Genomic DNA, 17,489 nt, shown 5'->3' with positions numbered 1-17,489 from the left:
TAGTAAATGAAAAAATGTATACCATTTGCTGACAAAATGCCATTGTCAAATCTTTATTATTTATTCATTGACTTATTGAACTTATTTCAACCTTGCTTTTTGTTATGAATAGAAAAGCAAGGCTTGTTGTTTCCTGTCTAACAGGTTTGTGGTGCAGTAAACAGAAACGAGGAACAACAGTTTGTTATGTAAACTAGATAATACCAGTTTTATTTGTAGATTACACTCTAAGAGAAAGAGAAACTTAAGACAATTTCATTTCAAAAAGGAGAACAAGTCATCAAATCAGGTTTCTACTGTATTCAAATCTGTAACATTGTCGTCCGTCTTTTTGTTTTGTTTTTTTTTACAAGCAAAAATATGTCTTTTTACACACGTTTTTAAAAAGGACACTATGTACATCATGGAAACATTACATGCCACTGAATTTCTCATGTGTGAGGAGGCAGTGCTTTTTCATTTAACCAGCCCCCATCACCGTGGAAAAACTTCAAGTAATCTCTTATAAAAAATAGAACATTTATTTTTGCCTCTGAAAAACAGGTTTTCTAAAAATACACATATGAACAGCATTACAAATTGGCAATGCATAGTCCCTAGTATCAGTCTGAGTTTCATAAATGCAAAGAAGCATAATAGAATGACAAAGCTGCAAATAATAATATTAAAGCAAAACAAAATAATTTCTGACTCCAGAAGCAGCGCAGGCTGAGGTTGAGGTGTGGCTGGGGGAGAAAGCGCTGGTGTGTTCGCCTTTTCAAATGTGCTGTCTTCAAAGAATGTCGAAGTGTCTGCTGTAAACAGTTTAGAGAGGATGAGGAGAAGCGAGGTGAGGTGAAGGACTGAGGAGTGACATGCTGCGAACGGGAGGGAGAAGAGGGAGATGTGCGGTGGCTGAATAATGTTTCAGGGCTGGGACAACAAAAAAAAGGGTTTAAGAGAGGAGAGCTGGCTGTTGCTGTGGAGGTGAGGAAGAGTGGTTTTGGAGTCAAGGAAGAAGGACACAGAGGTTGGGAGAGAGCTGGAGATCCCTGCCGATGTTGGCTTTGCGGCCAGAGCTGTTGTTGCGCAGCCGCAGGAGGAGGTGGTTAGCAGTCACTGGTTTTCGCCCTGTCACAAGACACAAAGTATTTAAAGAGGTTGAACTCAAAAAACACTATTTTTCTAACAGAGTGTCAGTGAAGCTCAAGAGTGATCAAAGGAACTTGTGCCACATAATCAAGTTAGCGTCTTCAGCTTGGTCAAGTTTACAAGTAAGGGTTAATGTACAGCGAGCCGGTCATTGTTGTGATATAAAGCCCTTCAGGGCGAATGCCGTAGAACGCCGTGATTGACCAATCAGAATCGAGTATTCAAAGCCATGTAATTAGATAAAACTAAACCACAAAGAGCAGAAAGCAAAGGAAGGTTCGCTCAGCTGCTAGCAGGAGCTGTGGCACGACAGTCTTGGATCACTTTGATCATACCAACATTGGATTGAGTCAATGCAGCGAAAGCAGCCATCGTGTTTAATAAGCAACATGTCACACTGTGTTCAGATGTTCTTAGCTGCAACATTTTCAAGACAATTTCACAAAATTTAGTTATTGCAGAGCGTTAGAACACGTGATTAGATTTGATTATATGTGAGCTCATCTCAGTCTGATGTAGAGGGGTTTTGAAGATAAGAGTAGAGCTGAAACAATTAGTCAATTAATCGATTAGTTGATGAACAGAAAATTAATCAGCAACACTTTTGATCACTGATTTATCACTTTTAATTCTATTCAATCATCAAGAAAAAATGCCAAATGTTCTTCTCTCTACTGTACTTCCAAGTTCAAATTCAGCCTGTACAAATGTTATGTACTGTAGATGTGTAAATCTACTAAATCCAGGGTAGGGGATGCTGCCCAGATGTTTGGCTTTTGGCTTAACATCAGCATAAATATTACATTTTTAAAGAGAACAGATTTTTTACAGCATGTCTACAGAAGTGAAATGATGAAGTTAATTAACGGAAAATTAGTGTGCAACTGTTTTGATGATTAAATGGTTTTCTTTTTCAAAGCATAAATACCCAGCATTCCTAATTTTGCTGTTTTTCTTTGTCTTATGTGATAGTAAACGGATAATGTTTTGGGTTTTGGACAAAACGAAACAATAGAAACCTTTGGCTTTAGGAAATTTAAACAGCTATTTATTTATTTATTGAAATTCCACAGACCAAATTGATTAATCAATAATGAAAATAATCATTAGTTGTAGCCCTGAATATATAGTTTGTAAAACTACAGCAAAAGCCAAAAAGTTTTGAGTGTTCAATGGTCCTCCAGCCTATTTAATCAACAAAAGCCCTCCTAAACCTGTCCATAAATCTCCCAATGAATTTCAAACATCCAAACTTCCATTCAAACTTTAACAAGACCAAAAACACAACTGATGCAGTTTAAAACCAGCAAACCAATTAGGAAATCTGCCATGCTAACTCTGAAAGTTAGGAACAGCAGTAAAACCACAGGAACATGCAACGAACGTACAAGCTCGAGCCCCAACACATTTGGTGTGATGGACTGGAGTCTTCAACCAGGACAAGAATTTAACCGTCATTGCTGAAATACTTAAAAGGTGAAAAATGATTCTACATTATCTGATCCAACTTATAAGCCAACAAAACAGCAGCACTTTTAAGTGCAAAACAGTGGTTTAGTGAGGTGAAAACTTCTGTGGTTGTAGATTGTAACAGTGTTTTATGCTGGTGTGCTCAGTAACATTTTACAGGATTGATAAGACGCCACCAGATTTGAATCTATGATGCACAGCATGAATTAACACCTTGTATTATTCCAACTCAACCTGACATTTCAGAGCTTCAACACTTAACCACAAATGTACACGTACACACACACCACACACACACAAACACACACCATGCTAGGGTGCAGCTGAAATTAACTCCAAACCACAGGGGCCAAGCGAATCATGAAAAGAAGAGCAAAACCTCAACAGCAACAAAAACACAGCAGACACCGAGTACACACACACACACACACACACACACACACACCTCAATGAACAAGAGTGGGCGTTCTTTTTAAAAGCTGTAGGTAAACCTCGTCCTGTAAATGTGCTCTTCGTGGTTGTTGCTGTCACAGAGGGGGGGTAAAGATACACTGCCCCCCACTGGACAGGCCAGCTCTTGTCATGTGCAGCAAATGCAGCCCAAACTGTCCGAGAAGAACCACAACAGCAGAGTAAGACCTCGTCAGAAATGGTGCAGTTTGGGCCGGATTACTGGAAGAACACTGACATGTCACACAACAAAGGAAGGCTTCTGAGAAATGACTTAGTGAGCCATTTTTGGAAGTGCACAGTCATCAGAAATAAGTGCTTCATCAGGGCTAACCGTCTCGCCTTTATGACAACATGAAGGAGATGTCAGTCAGCTACACTGGCGGCTTCATACTAAAGGCCTCGGAATGTCGAGAGAGAAGGAAAGAGAAAATCAGAAAGCCTCAGCTCTGGAGGAAGTCTAACTTTTGCTATTAGGAGTTTGAGTCATGCACTGGGAAAGCCTGCCAGGATTTCCTCTGTGGGGTTACAAGAAGTTAAGCTGAAAACTGACTCATATCTTTTCTTCTATGGCATCTCTTTTAAATCACAAGAGATGTAGAGTAAAAACACTGCCCTTCTTTTCTGCCAAAAGGAAACTAGAAAGAAAACTAAAAAACTAGGAAGCATGAAAAATGATGTCACACTACAGATTTTCCACAGCTCCCATTATGGAACATTATACAGGGATTGCACTAGGGCTGGGACAATACACCCATCTCCCGATTCAATAATATCACGATATTTGGGTGCCGATTCGATATGTATTGCGATTTTACAAGTATTGCGATTCGACATTACGATTTTTGTTAACTTTTTCTAACACTAGACCATGGGGAAAAAGTTGAATCATACACTTATAGGGACTTTGACTTTGGAAAATATCTAAATTAATACATTAAAATGTTTGATTTTCAGCATGTATGTAGACAGAGATGCCCTGAGGTCAAATATATTAGTCATTAGTCATTGCCAGTATGTATTACATTTTTTCCAGCAACCCAAAATTCAAAGACTAAAGACATTTCCTTCACAAATTAGTGGTATTTTCTTTTTAATTTATAAGAGACGGGTAATGTTTTCTACTTCTGGTGAATATAATCCAATCAATCTTATTTCCATATATGTATTTTGTATATACAGTTCCCTTTGTTATTACATTATTTTGAAAAACGGATGTTATCACATGTGTATACTTCCGCTAACTTTGCCAAGTCCATCGCTAGTTCGCCCGTCAGCTCCGTTCTCTTTATACATCCATGGTCAGCTCCATCAGGGCCGTTTGAATGCATTTAACATAAATGTCCATACCACATTGGATTTAACATGTGAGGGTGCAGGTCGTATCCACGCAGACCGTCCACCGTTTTCTACTTTCTCATCTCGGCCAACTGCGGTTTATTTTGGTTGATGGATACGGAACGGATAGGATCTCATGTTACTCAGACTAAAACAATAAAGGCAGTAACTTCCTTCTACCTCTGCATAGACTCAAATGAAGCAAATATATCGATTCTGGCATTAAAAAATTATTTTTTATAATCGTAAAAAAAAAACGATACATAGGTGAATTGATTTTTTCCCCCACCCCTAGTTCTGACAGTCTGTGTTGATTAATACATAAATGTTTGTAAATCAGTATAAATGACAGCGCATAATGAATACAGAAGTGGCATTGCGATGGTGCTTGACAAATCATCGTGGAAGGTAACAACAACTTGATGCTTTGTGTATGAAAAATAAGAGTTGGTTTCAGCCAAATGATAGAATCACCTTTTTCTCTTCTTCTCTGAGTCGGTCGTCCTGGGCTTGCTTTGGGGTGTCTTGGCTGTGCCTGATTTGGAGATGCTGTCTTCTCTGCGTCGTTTGCTGTGTAAAAAAAAAAGGAAAATGGGTAAACAGCTGTCTGTCGAGTAAGAAATCACCAATGACCTTTATTCAGAACATTTATCAACAGATTGTGACCAATAACCAGTGTGGTGTACTGACTGTGTCGTGGTGCTGCCGTCCTGCTCCTGTTCCTTGCAAGGAGACTGTGCTGGTACTTTGCCATCCTGTCTGTAGTCTCCTCCCTCCTCCTGCTGCTGACCTCCCCGTTGGCTGCCGTTGTATCGCTCTGTCGGGCACCTGGCCTGAGGCTGAGTCGAGGGGGGAGACTCCGATGTCTGCTCCTGATCTTCCCTGGACAACTCCCGCCACCGGTTCTACACGGCGAGAAGAACAGTAAACACGGTAGATAGTTTACTTTCAAGTTGTTTTTCTACTGATTCAATAAATACACACAACATATTTTGAGATAGATATAAAAAAAATGTGTTGGCAAAGCAGGCCACCTTACCATTTTTGCCACAGATCAAAACAGCCTATACTCGGTTATTTTGTTCTTGTCAAAAATGTCTTGTGCAACAAAAAATGTATCTGCCAATGAGAACTATTAGCCTCATTATGCAAGATCAAGATGGTCCCATACTAAAAACACATACGTACTGTAGCTTGATGCACCCAAATCACTGCTCTGTCAAGCATACAGGACATCGGCTTGAACAAAATACTATAGACCATTTCATTGCTATTCTGTTGGTAGGGTAACAGCTATCGTCTCTCTGATTACATAAAGCCACTTTATCATTAAGATGTGCCTGGAGAGGCCTGGCCAGAGGGGCCTTGTGATACGTTGGGAGATCTACAGTAGCCTTGTTTCATCTGCCTCCTTCCAGTGAATTAACGTAGACCGTGTCACAATGATTTTCCGATGCAAATCTCAAGCAAATAAGTTCAGTGGAAACTCCACATGATACCATCTTGTAAATAATCCTTTAGACTGGAATATATTTTGAATTTGAAAAATTGTTCACACTGTGGCTCTCTCGCTGGCAAGCGTTTATTCCCTTTAATTGACAGTATGTGAATGTTACGCACGCACAGACTGAATTACTGTGTAGTGTAAAATAAACAATCAATCACCAGACTGACAGTCTGCTGTACTTTTGAGTGTTACAGCCAAATTCCCAATTGAACAGAGGCCTGGAGAAACTCACAAACTCACAGTGCAGTCTGTGTTTGAAACATTTAGATAAAAGGAAATAAGAGCCTCCGGGTTTCCAAGAAAACAAGAGATAAAATGGAGAGGAAAAAGTGTACTGATAGAATTGGTCAGTGTGTGTGAGGTGCAGGTACCTGTACAGTGGAGTCTCCCATGATGTACTTGGATCCTTCGAGGACAGCCATGAAGGAGAAGCGCAGCTGGTCAGGGGTCTGGATCAGGCCCATGCGGTACTTCCTCATGTCCAACAAGATGCTTTTGATGTCCACTGATGAGGGGTCTTTCCTCTTGTCCATCTGGAGAGGACACATTTGTAAATTAGCTCAGCCAACCAGGATGAACCCCCTGTTCTCCCGATATTTGGTGACTAATTTGCTGGTTGTATTTTGAAGGAATATTTAAGCCTGACACACTGTTGCACATCGCCAGTCTGTAACAGTGAGTATAGAGCAACAGTTTTGGGATGAAATGCTGTAATTGACCTTTATTTAGTACACTATTTTTCTTTAATCTGGTTTTATCTACCTCCACATTATCATGTTTTTGTGTGTTTCCCAGCATGCCAAGAGTACAACGTTGCAATAACCGCAATATTGCAATACCGCACTATTGACAAGCCAACCACAGGGGATGGCAAGCAACCGCCACAACCGCTATGTTCACATTTTTTAATTTTTTTTTCATCCAGCACTGTGATGAGGCGCTGAGTGTGTATTCTGCAGAGAGCGGTGCATGTTTGGAGTTTTTTCTGGTCGTCGAGAGTTGAAACAACTAAAATACTGCGCTCGTCACTCACTTTTTTACGCAGCCGTCCAATCAAATTGGAGGAGGGGACCAGCCGTCACATCCTACATGTAGGCTATAAGTACTGAACAACAACAACAGCCATGGAGGAGAAATTAATACACATAGACCGGCAGGGCCGTCCTCTCTCACTACGTGCTTCAGCCTTTCCTTCATCCAGAACTAGTACTCTAGCTTTAGCCAACATTTTTACCTCCACGGATATTCCGTATAATAGCAACCAGACGCAACCAAAGCGCCTCATCGCTGAAAAAAACGCTTTGCCTCTTTGCCCTTCTGTTTTCTGCATTTAACAATAAACAAGTATTTAATATGTTTAAAAACTGTATCATCTTTGGCATTTAAAAAGCAACAATATACCTCATAATAGTCTAAAATAAAGCTTATTTATAGCACTAAAATCTGGACTAATTAAGTCATTTGCAAAAACAAAACAAATACCGCTAATACCGCATTTGAGCCGATTGTTATCACCACAGGGAAATTTTCTTCACCAAGGCAGCCCTAGTTGGCTCTAACACACACAAATGTCTTAATGACGAATCAAATCACTGTAGCAAAGAACAAAAAGTCAGAATACGGAAACACTGATACAAACTTACCAGGACCACACACGTGTCGACTAATGAAAACGTCCCTGAGCGTCCGATTCCAGCACTGCAGTGCACAACAGCCGGCCCGTGATCCACCTCCAACGCTCCCGACTCCCGTACTTTGAAGAGGAAGTTTAGGAAGGATGCCGGGGACTCTGGGACGCCAAAATCAGGCCACGTGGTGTAATGAAAGTGGTAGATCTCTCTCTTCTCCCCTGTCTGTGAGAGCAGGCAAACAGAGGCCTCGTTAGCAGGTACAAACATTTTATTTATTTGCAGCCGGTCGGTGCTGATTTTTATCAGTTCTGTTTGAGGTGACTGTTTGAGAGCTGATACAAGCTAACATTTCCAACAGTTTCAGTTTCAATCCACCCAAGAAAACAGGTTCTGAAAACTTGCCACAGCAAAAGAGCAAATCAAGACGTGTGTACTTCTTTCTCATGCTTATTTTTCTTGCGATCACCTTGGCAGTTAATATTTGGTTGTTGATATTTTCAATTTTGTATTTAAAAAAAAAAGTGTGTTCTTTCAAAACATTAAAGTTTGGGTGAAAATCTGAATTTTATAATGCAATTTGCAGCAGAAATGCTGTAGTTTAAGCATATGCTGTGTGTTTTACATACTGAAATTGCTCTGCTGCATAATCAGTTTCTCCACACCTACACACAGCAAATAATTTGAATGTGTGGGAACAAAAAACTTCTGTTTAATCTGTCTGTAAAAACAGAAAACTTGGTGATGAAGAAGGATGTTTTAAATTTGCAGAAGCCTCAACACAGGTCCTTGTTATGCGTCTTGGTGTGACACCCTTGAGCCATTTCAGTTCTCCGTTGACACCTTGAACTGGGAATGCCCCTTGTTTTAAGTAAAAACTCTGGCCTACACTGATATTCTGCAGCTGCAACACTCTGGTGGTGTAGTAAGACTTGATGTCTTCTGACAGCAGCGTGACCAAGAAACGTGTGTCTCTGAAGGCCATCTCCCTCTCCTCAGCGGTGGGCCAGTACTGGGCACACTTTTCCTGTCACACAAGGAGAAAGGAGACAAACACGGTAAGAGATACCAAATAAATTAAACATCTGACAAAGAAATACACCTGATGAAAAGCAGATGCTGGCCGAGTGGCCTTGAGGCAAAGCAGATGACGACTAACAGGAGGACATTTTGATCCTCGGCATTGAGACGAAAACTGAATAATAAATCAAATAATGCAGAGGATAAACATCCTCTTTGCCTTCTCTCTCCCCACACATACCTGCAAATGTCACACTCGCTCACACATACATTACATGTTACACTTACATAATAATACACTTTCACACATGCATGTCTGTCTAATTTAGGTCACCTTTTGTGTTATGTCACATTGCACTAATAAAATACCCACAAAATTATGACAACAGTTAAAACTTGTATTAGTCAAGATTGTATTTTTTTGCATATATTTAGTTTTTTACAGTTTTTCTCATGTATTACTTTTGGGCATTTTGTGACTACACTCCTTACATCAGACTGTACTGTAACTTCACTGCACCACAACGTCTGAAATAATAGAAAAAAAAATCTACAGGAATGAATTTTGAAAAAAGTAAAGTAAAATATGTATAAATATACCTTTTTAAAATTGTATTATTTTACTTTCCTCCTCTTTTTATAAGTATTTTAACGAGTGTTTTTTTGTGAAGCACTTTGAGCTGCAAGATTATTATTATTTATATTATTATTATTATTATTATTATTATTATTATTATTATTATTAAAGCAGTGGTGGAAACAATAAAATCTTGCTCACACAGAGTTAAGATGAGAAGCCTGGCTCAATTTCAAAACAATTCCTGATCTTGTAGTGCACTAAATATTGTTCAGATACCAGCAAGTCATCCATCAGTACTGCCGCCAAATACTGTGACAAATTCTTAAGTTAAATCTACAACAAACATCTCATCACATCTTGCCATTTCTTAGTAAACAGAAAATGACCAGACCTGTTGAAGATAAGTCTATTATGTAACTTCAACCTCTGCAGAATTGGAGAGCTGGCCTACATAAAAAAGATCCCTGTGAGGTTAATAATATCTGTGGACTAGATACTCTTTATCTTCTATTTCCAAGAAAACAGTCAGTTTTCAGCGAGATCCACTCCAGCTGCTTTACTGAGAAAGAGAGAGAGAGATCACAGCTGCTCTGCTTCGGGGAGAGTGTGTGTGTTTAATCGGCACATCAGAGGATCACTGGATTTAAAAACCATTGAGAGGTTGGGCTGCATCCCAGTTCCTCACATACATCTGTGAACACGCTGTCAAAACACTGAATTCCTGTTATCCTGCTGACAGGAGAGTGAAGCTTCACGGTGGATCATTTAAGTGAACTTTAACAAAGTATGTGTGTTGCTGTGGATGAAGTAGTCTTTGTATGACTTGTCTGTCTGTGGTCTATCTGTGTGTGGGTGTGTACACACCAGACAAATAACAGATGTATCAGGCAATACGATGCCCTTTTATTATTGTTTACTTACTGAGCCTTTCTCAATGACCCTGTTGAGCATGATGATCGCCTTTGTCTTCTGCTCCCAGATCATGAGCCAAAAGTGGCCACAGGTGTTCCTGAGGGGGCCCTGTGGACGACAAACACACACATTTAAATACACTTTGATCATTTACATGGCAGGAGGAAATGAGTCCAGTGGGATACTGGGAAATCATTTGCAATGGAAATGTGTGTAATCTTTCAAGCACGACCGAACATTGAATACATTAGGCTGATGATTGTCTTTATCAACGTGAAAACTGTGCGACTAACAAGTGTTTATTTAAGAGGTCAAGACTGCTTATGATGTGGTTAACTTGAGAAAACTGCACTCTGTATGTTGCAATAACTTAATAAAATATTTTTTTTAATCAACATTTTGTGACAAATTATTGATTTCTTTAGTAGGTACATTATCCCTTATATGTCAAATGTCTCTCAAATAATACAGAATAGATAACATACAGAAAGACAGGGACAATACTGAGATACTGTCAACAAATATTTAATTTGCTTGCTTTTTTGTCAAGCAAACATTACCTCACATTTTTGGCTTTTTATGCACTTTTTTCTTGTGTTTTTCTTTATGCAACAAAAAAAAAACCTGATAAGTAATTAATTTCAGACCATCTCTGATCAATGTTGTGGTACTTTATAATGCCTGAACACACCACAGATGAATGGTACAATCCAGCTTTGACTTGACATTAAAGAACCAATGCACAAGTACTTTGAAAACAATTGCCACCAAACATGCGGTGACACAAATGCCACGCATGTTATTGCAACAAAAGGTTGACATGTATTTGCGAGATAACAACAACCAAAAATGTCAAGTAAATGAGTCAAACTTTCTGTGGCTTTAAATTACTGAAGCAGTATATTCAGTGTACGGTGGGCAGTATCATTTGGTGAATAAGAAACCGTTTTATCAGCCCATCTCAGTTTTTTCTGTGGTCATGCTAGCAAGAAAAAAAACATCACATGAAAAAGTTCAGTGGTTATTTGTCCTTAAGGCATGAGAATATTCAAAGCTGTGTGGGATGAAGACGCCCATGTGTTGGGTTTCTGTTTCTGTTCTGTGAACCAACATTGATCACTTTGGCTTTTCAAATTACTTGACATCAGGCATTAGTCCTCAATAATCACAGTATTTCAAACTTATAAATGTATATCATTACTAGAGGTAATAAGATGGAGAGTTGAGGGAATTTCACACAGCAACACCCATGAAAAATCTTTCATGAATAAAACACCGTCAAGACCACAATTTCACTGCTTCTTCTAAACCAACATTTAAGCATTATCTTCTCTCTCCATTTACAAAGTAAGAAAGACTAGTGGTTGTTCTTTCATTTCAACTGTTTCTTACGTCAGTCACAAGCAAACATTAATACCAAGCAGCTGACTAGGATCAGTCCGCTTTTAAATGACGATGTTGGGCTCAGTGGTCAACTGTTAGCCATCGGCGATGGACGATGGCATCATTCGGTTAATGACATTTGACGCTAAGCTTTATTCTCTGCTATGTATGTTAAAACTCATCTCTACGGCCTGATGAATAAGGCCATTGTTTGTTCTCTTACGTGCATGGCTCTACACTAACAACTTTGTTTGTAGGCAAGTGTGTAGTGAGGACACACGTTGCTTAGTTTTTGTCTTGTCTATTACAGTTTATACAGAAAAGGATATAAAATCAGTCGATTTAGAAATACACCAGGTGATATTTTACAAGTGTATATAAATGAATGTAGTAAATAATTATTAAAAGGAAAAAGCTTAGGAACAAAATACTGTATGGCCTCTACATAATTATGTCTAGAAATAACATGAATTTCAATATTTTCTGTGCTTGTATGTATATAAAAAATAATCAATTATCATTCTTGATAAATATCATGAAAGATCATTATATACTAAATGGAAAATGGACTTGCATTTATATAGCACTTTTCTAGTCTTCTGACAACTCAAAGCGCTTTACACTACATGTCAGCATTCCCACACATATTCATACACTGATGGCAGAGGCTACCATGCAAGGTTCTCCAGATCTACTATACTTTATTTCGTAGCTGCATATACGCACAATTTGGCTCAAAACCACGCACACTACTGTAGTTATACCGTGATGCGGAAACTTTACTCATCACTAAATGATTAAGGGAACTTAAAACAAGCACTCATCATTCATCACGCTCATAGACATTACATAATTCACCATGCAGTCCAGAAAACAAAAACTGGCCTGCACAGCCAATCTAGACACTTATTTGCTTTTCTGACAGGTCCGTAAGCCATACGTTTTCTGATAACACTAACTAGCTGACTCCTGGGGCGCCCCAGTAGCTCACCTGGTAGAGTGGGCGCCCTGTGTACGAAGGCTAAGTCCTTTCTGCAGTGGTCCAGTACTTTGCTGCATGTCATCCCCTCTCTCTCTCTCTCTCCCCCTTTCACAACTGTCACTGTATCTATCAAATAAAGGCAAAAGCCCAAAAAAAATCTTTAAAAAAAACAAAAACTAACTGACTTCAATATGGGGAACTAGTTAATGGCAAGAATTTATTAATTATCGGTGTACAGGTGTGCCGTTGATACGTTATATTACAGTACTTAAATTATAAACTTTTTTGTAGTTTTTGTTAAGTTAATTAGTGAACTGTTTCAGAGCCTGAATGATTAATTAATTGATTAGTCTGTTGACTGAAAATCCATCTGCAACTATTTAGATAACTGATTAAAAGTAATTTTTCTTTTTTTTTTTTTTTTTAAGAAAAAATGACAAACATACCCCTTGTTCCTCAATTGTGAGGGTTTTCAGATCTTCTTTGATTTATGTGATGGTCTATTGAATATCTTTGCAATTTGGACCATTTGTTTGGAACTAAACTAAGCAATTTGAAGATGTCACTTGTGCAATAGTTGTAATAATAGACCTGCAGAGCATGACTGTTTTTATTTTGAATATAATCCTTGTCACTTGCCTGAGTCAGTATGTAACTTCTCTGGGCTTCCTCCATGACTACCAGACTTGCATTGATGTAATCATTTTCTGTGCTCTCCAGCTTCACCCGACTGTGATCAACTGCAGGCAGTGTGAGAGAGAGAGAGAAAAAAAATATTTGGGGATGATCGCATGTAAATTGACAGACATTGTTAAGAGGTTTAGAGAAAACGCCACATTGAAAACAGTTTCCACAAACGTGTGTGTACCTACATGGACTGACATCTCTGTATCTGTTTCGGTTGCGATTCTCTGGATACTTTGCCACTTTGTAGGAGCACTCGTGGGACTGATTCCTTATTTCCTGAAGACAATAGAAAGAGTGGTTGGAAGACTAGAAAACAATAAATCACCAGATGCACAAGTCTGACGTTCAGTTTTATGACACCCTGACAGCAATCCCAATACTTGAGCATTTTATATGAGCAAGCATGAAAATTAGTTCAATAAACAACGTACAAACAAATTTACTTTCAGCACTGAACATTATACAACTTATATATAAGATCCTACTCGCAGAAGTGGAGTATAAAACACAAACAAGTAGCTCAATAGCTATAATAATGAAGCTTCAACCACATGCAGCAGTTTCTTTTACACTAAGCTTACAGTAACATCATTTTATCATATTAAAGTGTTACAGTGTCTATAGACAAACTGTTAAACAAAGTTAAACACAGACAAAAAACAAAAAATATGAAGGAAATTTGCTATAAAGTGACAGGTTACACATCGTATACTTGATAGGCTAGCCGAGCCGTTAGCATGCTAAGTCAATGCGCCATTGAAGTACTGTCTATGTTAGCTTCATGTTAGCTTCATGTTAGCTTCATGCTAACAGACTTACTAGGTAGAGTTTCTGCCACCGGCCCTCTGAATCTATGTCTTCAAACTCCTGGTCCATGTTCACCGTCTATTGTACTCAAAGTAAGTATAACTAGCTGTTCGACTATCTACTTCATTACTTTATTGAGGCTGTTGAAGCTTTCTGTTTTGGTCAAAGGATTAAACTACTTCCCTACTAGCTCGCGAGCTGTTGCTAAGTGTTCGTCCGTTATCTCTGTGGTGCAGTTGACATCTGACGGAGTGACGTCTGCGCATGCGCCACACAGAGGTCCTCCAGTAGCTGTCAAAAACAAACCCAGCCAAGATATTCAGTGAACACACGAGATGTTAAACACCAAGATCATTCTATCTAACGCACAACATTAGGAGAATAAATTAATAAAGTTTTAACCTAATCAGTAGATACTTTAGTGGAGGAAAAAAGTTGTAATATTACGAGAATAGAGTCGCAATTTCACAACATTTTTCTCGTAAAATTGCGACTTTATGCTCGTAATATTACAACGTTTTTTTCTCGTAAAATTCCGGCTTTATTCTCGTAATATTACAAATTTATTCTCGTAATATTACGACTTTTTCTCGTAAAATTACGACTTTATTCATGTAATATTACGACTTTTCTCTTGTGAAATTACAACTTTATTCTCGTAATATTACAACTTTTTTCTTGTAAAACTACGACTTTTTTCTTGTAAAGTTACGACTTTATTCTTGTAATATTACAACTTTTTTCTCGTAAAATTACGACTTTATTCTCATAAATATTACAACTTTTTTCTTGTAAAATTACAACTTTTTCTCTTGTGAAATTACAATTTTATTCTCGGAATATTACAACTTTTTTCTTGTAAAACTACGACTTTTTTCTTGTAATATTATGACTTTATTCTCACAATATTACGACTTTTTTCTCTTAAAATAATGACTTTATTCTCATAATATTACGACTTTTTTCTCGTAAAATTGTGATTTTATTCTCGAAATCTCAGATTTTTTTCCTCAATGTGGCCCTAATACTCCGTCGTAGTTTAGCACCCATTTATAAAGATTTTTTTATTTGGAGAAAGGTCATTTGGCAGTATTTGCTTTGATGTTCAGGTTTTATTTTAGAGAAAGGTAACACCCGCACACTACTCCAGGCCACAATATTTTTATTGGCAGCTAGTTAATAAGAAACAGAGATGAGGAAAAAAGCCTCATGAGACTGTCTGCTTGGTTAAATGGTGAACATGTTTGAACATGTCTGAAACATAAAGACACCTGCAGTGATGTGATGATCTCCCACGAGACTAATAATCACCATACAACAACCTCGTAAAAGGACAGGCATTTTTGAAAACCCATCGGACAAGATTTTAAACTGAGTTAAAGCTACAGTGGGTAGAAATGGAGCAAATATGATTAAAAAAGTTATTTTTTATAAAAACTATATCCTGACAGTAATGCATGAGACAGGTAATCTGAAAAAAATCATGTGCCTCTGGTGCTCCTAATGGCATCTGCAAGATTTCACAGACCGGAGGAAAACAACCAATCAGAGCAAAGCTGGAGCCAGCCATCTCTGAGCAGTTGTCAATCACTTACAAACTTCGATCAAACAGTCCAACTAGGCAGCGCTGAACAAATATGAATCAATAATCTGTTACTGTAAGGTCTATTTCTCGCCTCAAATGTTTAGTCGAGGAAATACGAAGCACCGCCCACCAGCCTGAGCAAACCTTCTCATTTTACTGCTAAAAAGTACACAATAAGATGTTTCTGAAAACGATAACGTTTCTCGCTACGGAGCCCTGTCACTTCACAAGACACGGGAAACCTCTGTTGTTCTGGAGGAGCTGCAGCATTAATTTCTGCACAAACGTCCAATGCACATTTACTAGATATTCTCAGAGCTAAACTAACTCTTCTGCAGTGTGTACTGTGCGCGCATGCACGTGAGAGTGGAGCGAAAGAGCGAGAACGAGCGCGGTGTGTGAGTGAAGGCAGGCAGCGGAGCAGAGAAGCAGAGGAGCAGAGGAGCAGAGACTCCAGCCCTGGAGACCAAAGCTACGGTCTCCCCCGCGTCCTCCGACCGCAGCCAACACTGTTTTGCAAGACGGACTTCACTAGATATAACTTTGCCGTTTTGGTGCTTCCGTGTAGTTTGTGTTGGAGTCTGAACAGCGTAGCCACACGCGAGCGCGCATAGGACACCGACCCGGATTGATTTATACATGTAAGAAGTTTCAAAGATACCCTTTAACTCAGTGTACTACAGTGAAAGAATACCCTTGTTGTATTTCTGTAATGTGGCCTGCTTTGCCTTACAGTACTTCTCCCATGTGGGTTCCTGGTTGAGGATTACAGGGTTTCCCATGATAATCTTCAAGGACCTGGCTCTGGTGAAACCAGCTGAAACTCTGAATAGTAATGGGTTTATAGGTGTTTATTGTCATTGTACATGTTATCAGGGGAGAGCGCGGACGCAGTCCCCCAGTATCACAAATTTTGCAGTCGAGATTCCCGCATGTGGGGAATTCGCACGGGTCAGCTCGCCTCAGTGCAATGGCTTAGCCTCACCATGGGTGATCCACCTTCATGATCATAGTGTCTCCCCTGCCAGGTAAGTATGATTACATAGGGTTATGGTCATCCACTGACTCACAGGCATACCATGCTGACTGATGGTGCTGACTGTTAAGTAAATTGACTAAATTATGGGCTATAATGGGAGCATAATCTAAAGTAATTATACACAGAAGACACAATTTTTAATTGATGTTGAAAAAGTTTTTTTACGTTTTACTAAAAAATAAAACTGACGCATATCCCATCATGCACTGCGGTATGTATCTCTATGGCGACTCTGGGCCGTAATCAGAAGCTATAACGTAAAATCACCAGTTGTATTTATTTGACTCCAAATGAAGTTCAAATGAGCCGAAAATAAATCATACTAAGTTGTTCGATTCATATTTGAAAATAAAAAACACATATTTGTTTTGTTTTTACATTTTAATTTAACCACTTCCGGTTTCTTAGTATACCCATTTCCGGTTTCTTAGTATACCATTGTAGGGCACCTGGCCATTTCCTGCTCTACTGCCACCTACTGGTCTGGAGGTCTGGAGTGTGAACGAGGCTGTTTATTAAACATCTTATGTGCTTCTCTGGCAATGTGTCAAGTCAATAGCTGCTACCAGGAAAATATGTTCCGATTGGCTTACAAATAAGAGCAGACAAATCATATTATCTAGGGGGGAAATTTCAATAGTAGTAGTTTAATGTGTGTGGGTTTTTTTTCAATATTATATTTATTGTTTTTTTGATCATTTTGAAACAACAGAACAAACATTCACAAACGTCCCCAATAATAACATTCTCGGTACAAAGAAACTTAACAAACCTAATATTAATATAAAATAAGCCAGAATAGATACAGGAAAAACATATTATATACAAAAAATAGATAAATAAGTAAAAAGAATATACACAAGTAAAAAAAAAAATTAAATTAAAAACAATAAAACAAAATAAAATCTATTTATATATACATATATATATATATATACTGTATACATATATACATACATACACATATACG

At 38.5% G+C, this 17,489-nt stretch overlaps 1 protein-coding gene and 1 non-coding gene across 2 annotated transcripts; both read right to left on the bottom strand.

Annotated features, from left to right (window-relative positions):
• Positions 1–180: 180 nt before the first annotated feature.
• ptpn2b (protein tyrosine phosphatase non-receptor type 2b) lies at positions 181–14,162 on the bottom strand. Its single transcript, XM_037795201.1, has 10 exons — positions 13,908–14,162; positions 13,274–13,364; positions 13,041–13,141; positions 10,046–10,144; positions 8,414–8,551; positions 7,540–7,749; positions 6,268–6,429; positions 5,080–5,294; positions 4,864–4,959; positions 181–1,110 (listed from the first exon to the last, which is right to left on the bottom strand). The coding sequence occupies exons 1-10, from the start codon at positions 13,962–13,964 to the stop codon at positions 1,089–1,091; spliced, it is 1,191 nt and encodes a 396-aa protein (XP_037651129.1). The 5' UTR covers positions 13,965–14,162; the 3' UTR covers positions 181–1,088.
• Positions 14,163–16,353: 2,191 nt separating this feature from the next.
• Positions 16,354–16,516, bottom strand: LOC119504036. Its single transcript, XR_005210482.1, has one exon. It is a non-coding gene; the product is annotated as a U1 spliceosomal RNA (small nuclear RNA).
• Between the last annotated feature and the right edge of the window lie 973 nt (positions 16,517–17,489).

The sequence above is a fragment of the Sebastes umbrosus genome, chromosome 15 (genome assembly GCF_015220745.1).
Source record: "Sebastes umbrosus isolate fSebUmb1 chromosome 15, fSebUmb1.pri, whole genome shotgun sequence".
NCBI lineage: Eukaryota > Metazoa > Chordata > Actinopteri > Perciformes > Sebastidae > Sebastes > Sebastes umbrosus.
Note: the sequence above shows the minus strand (reverse complement) of the source record. Positions and strands in the feature narration are given on the sequence as shown.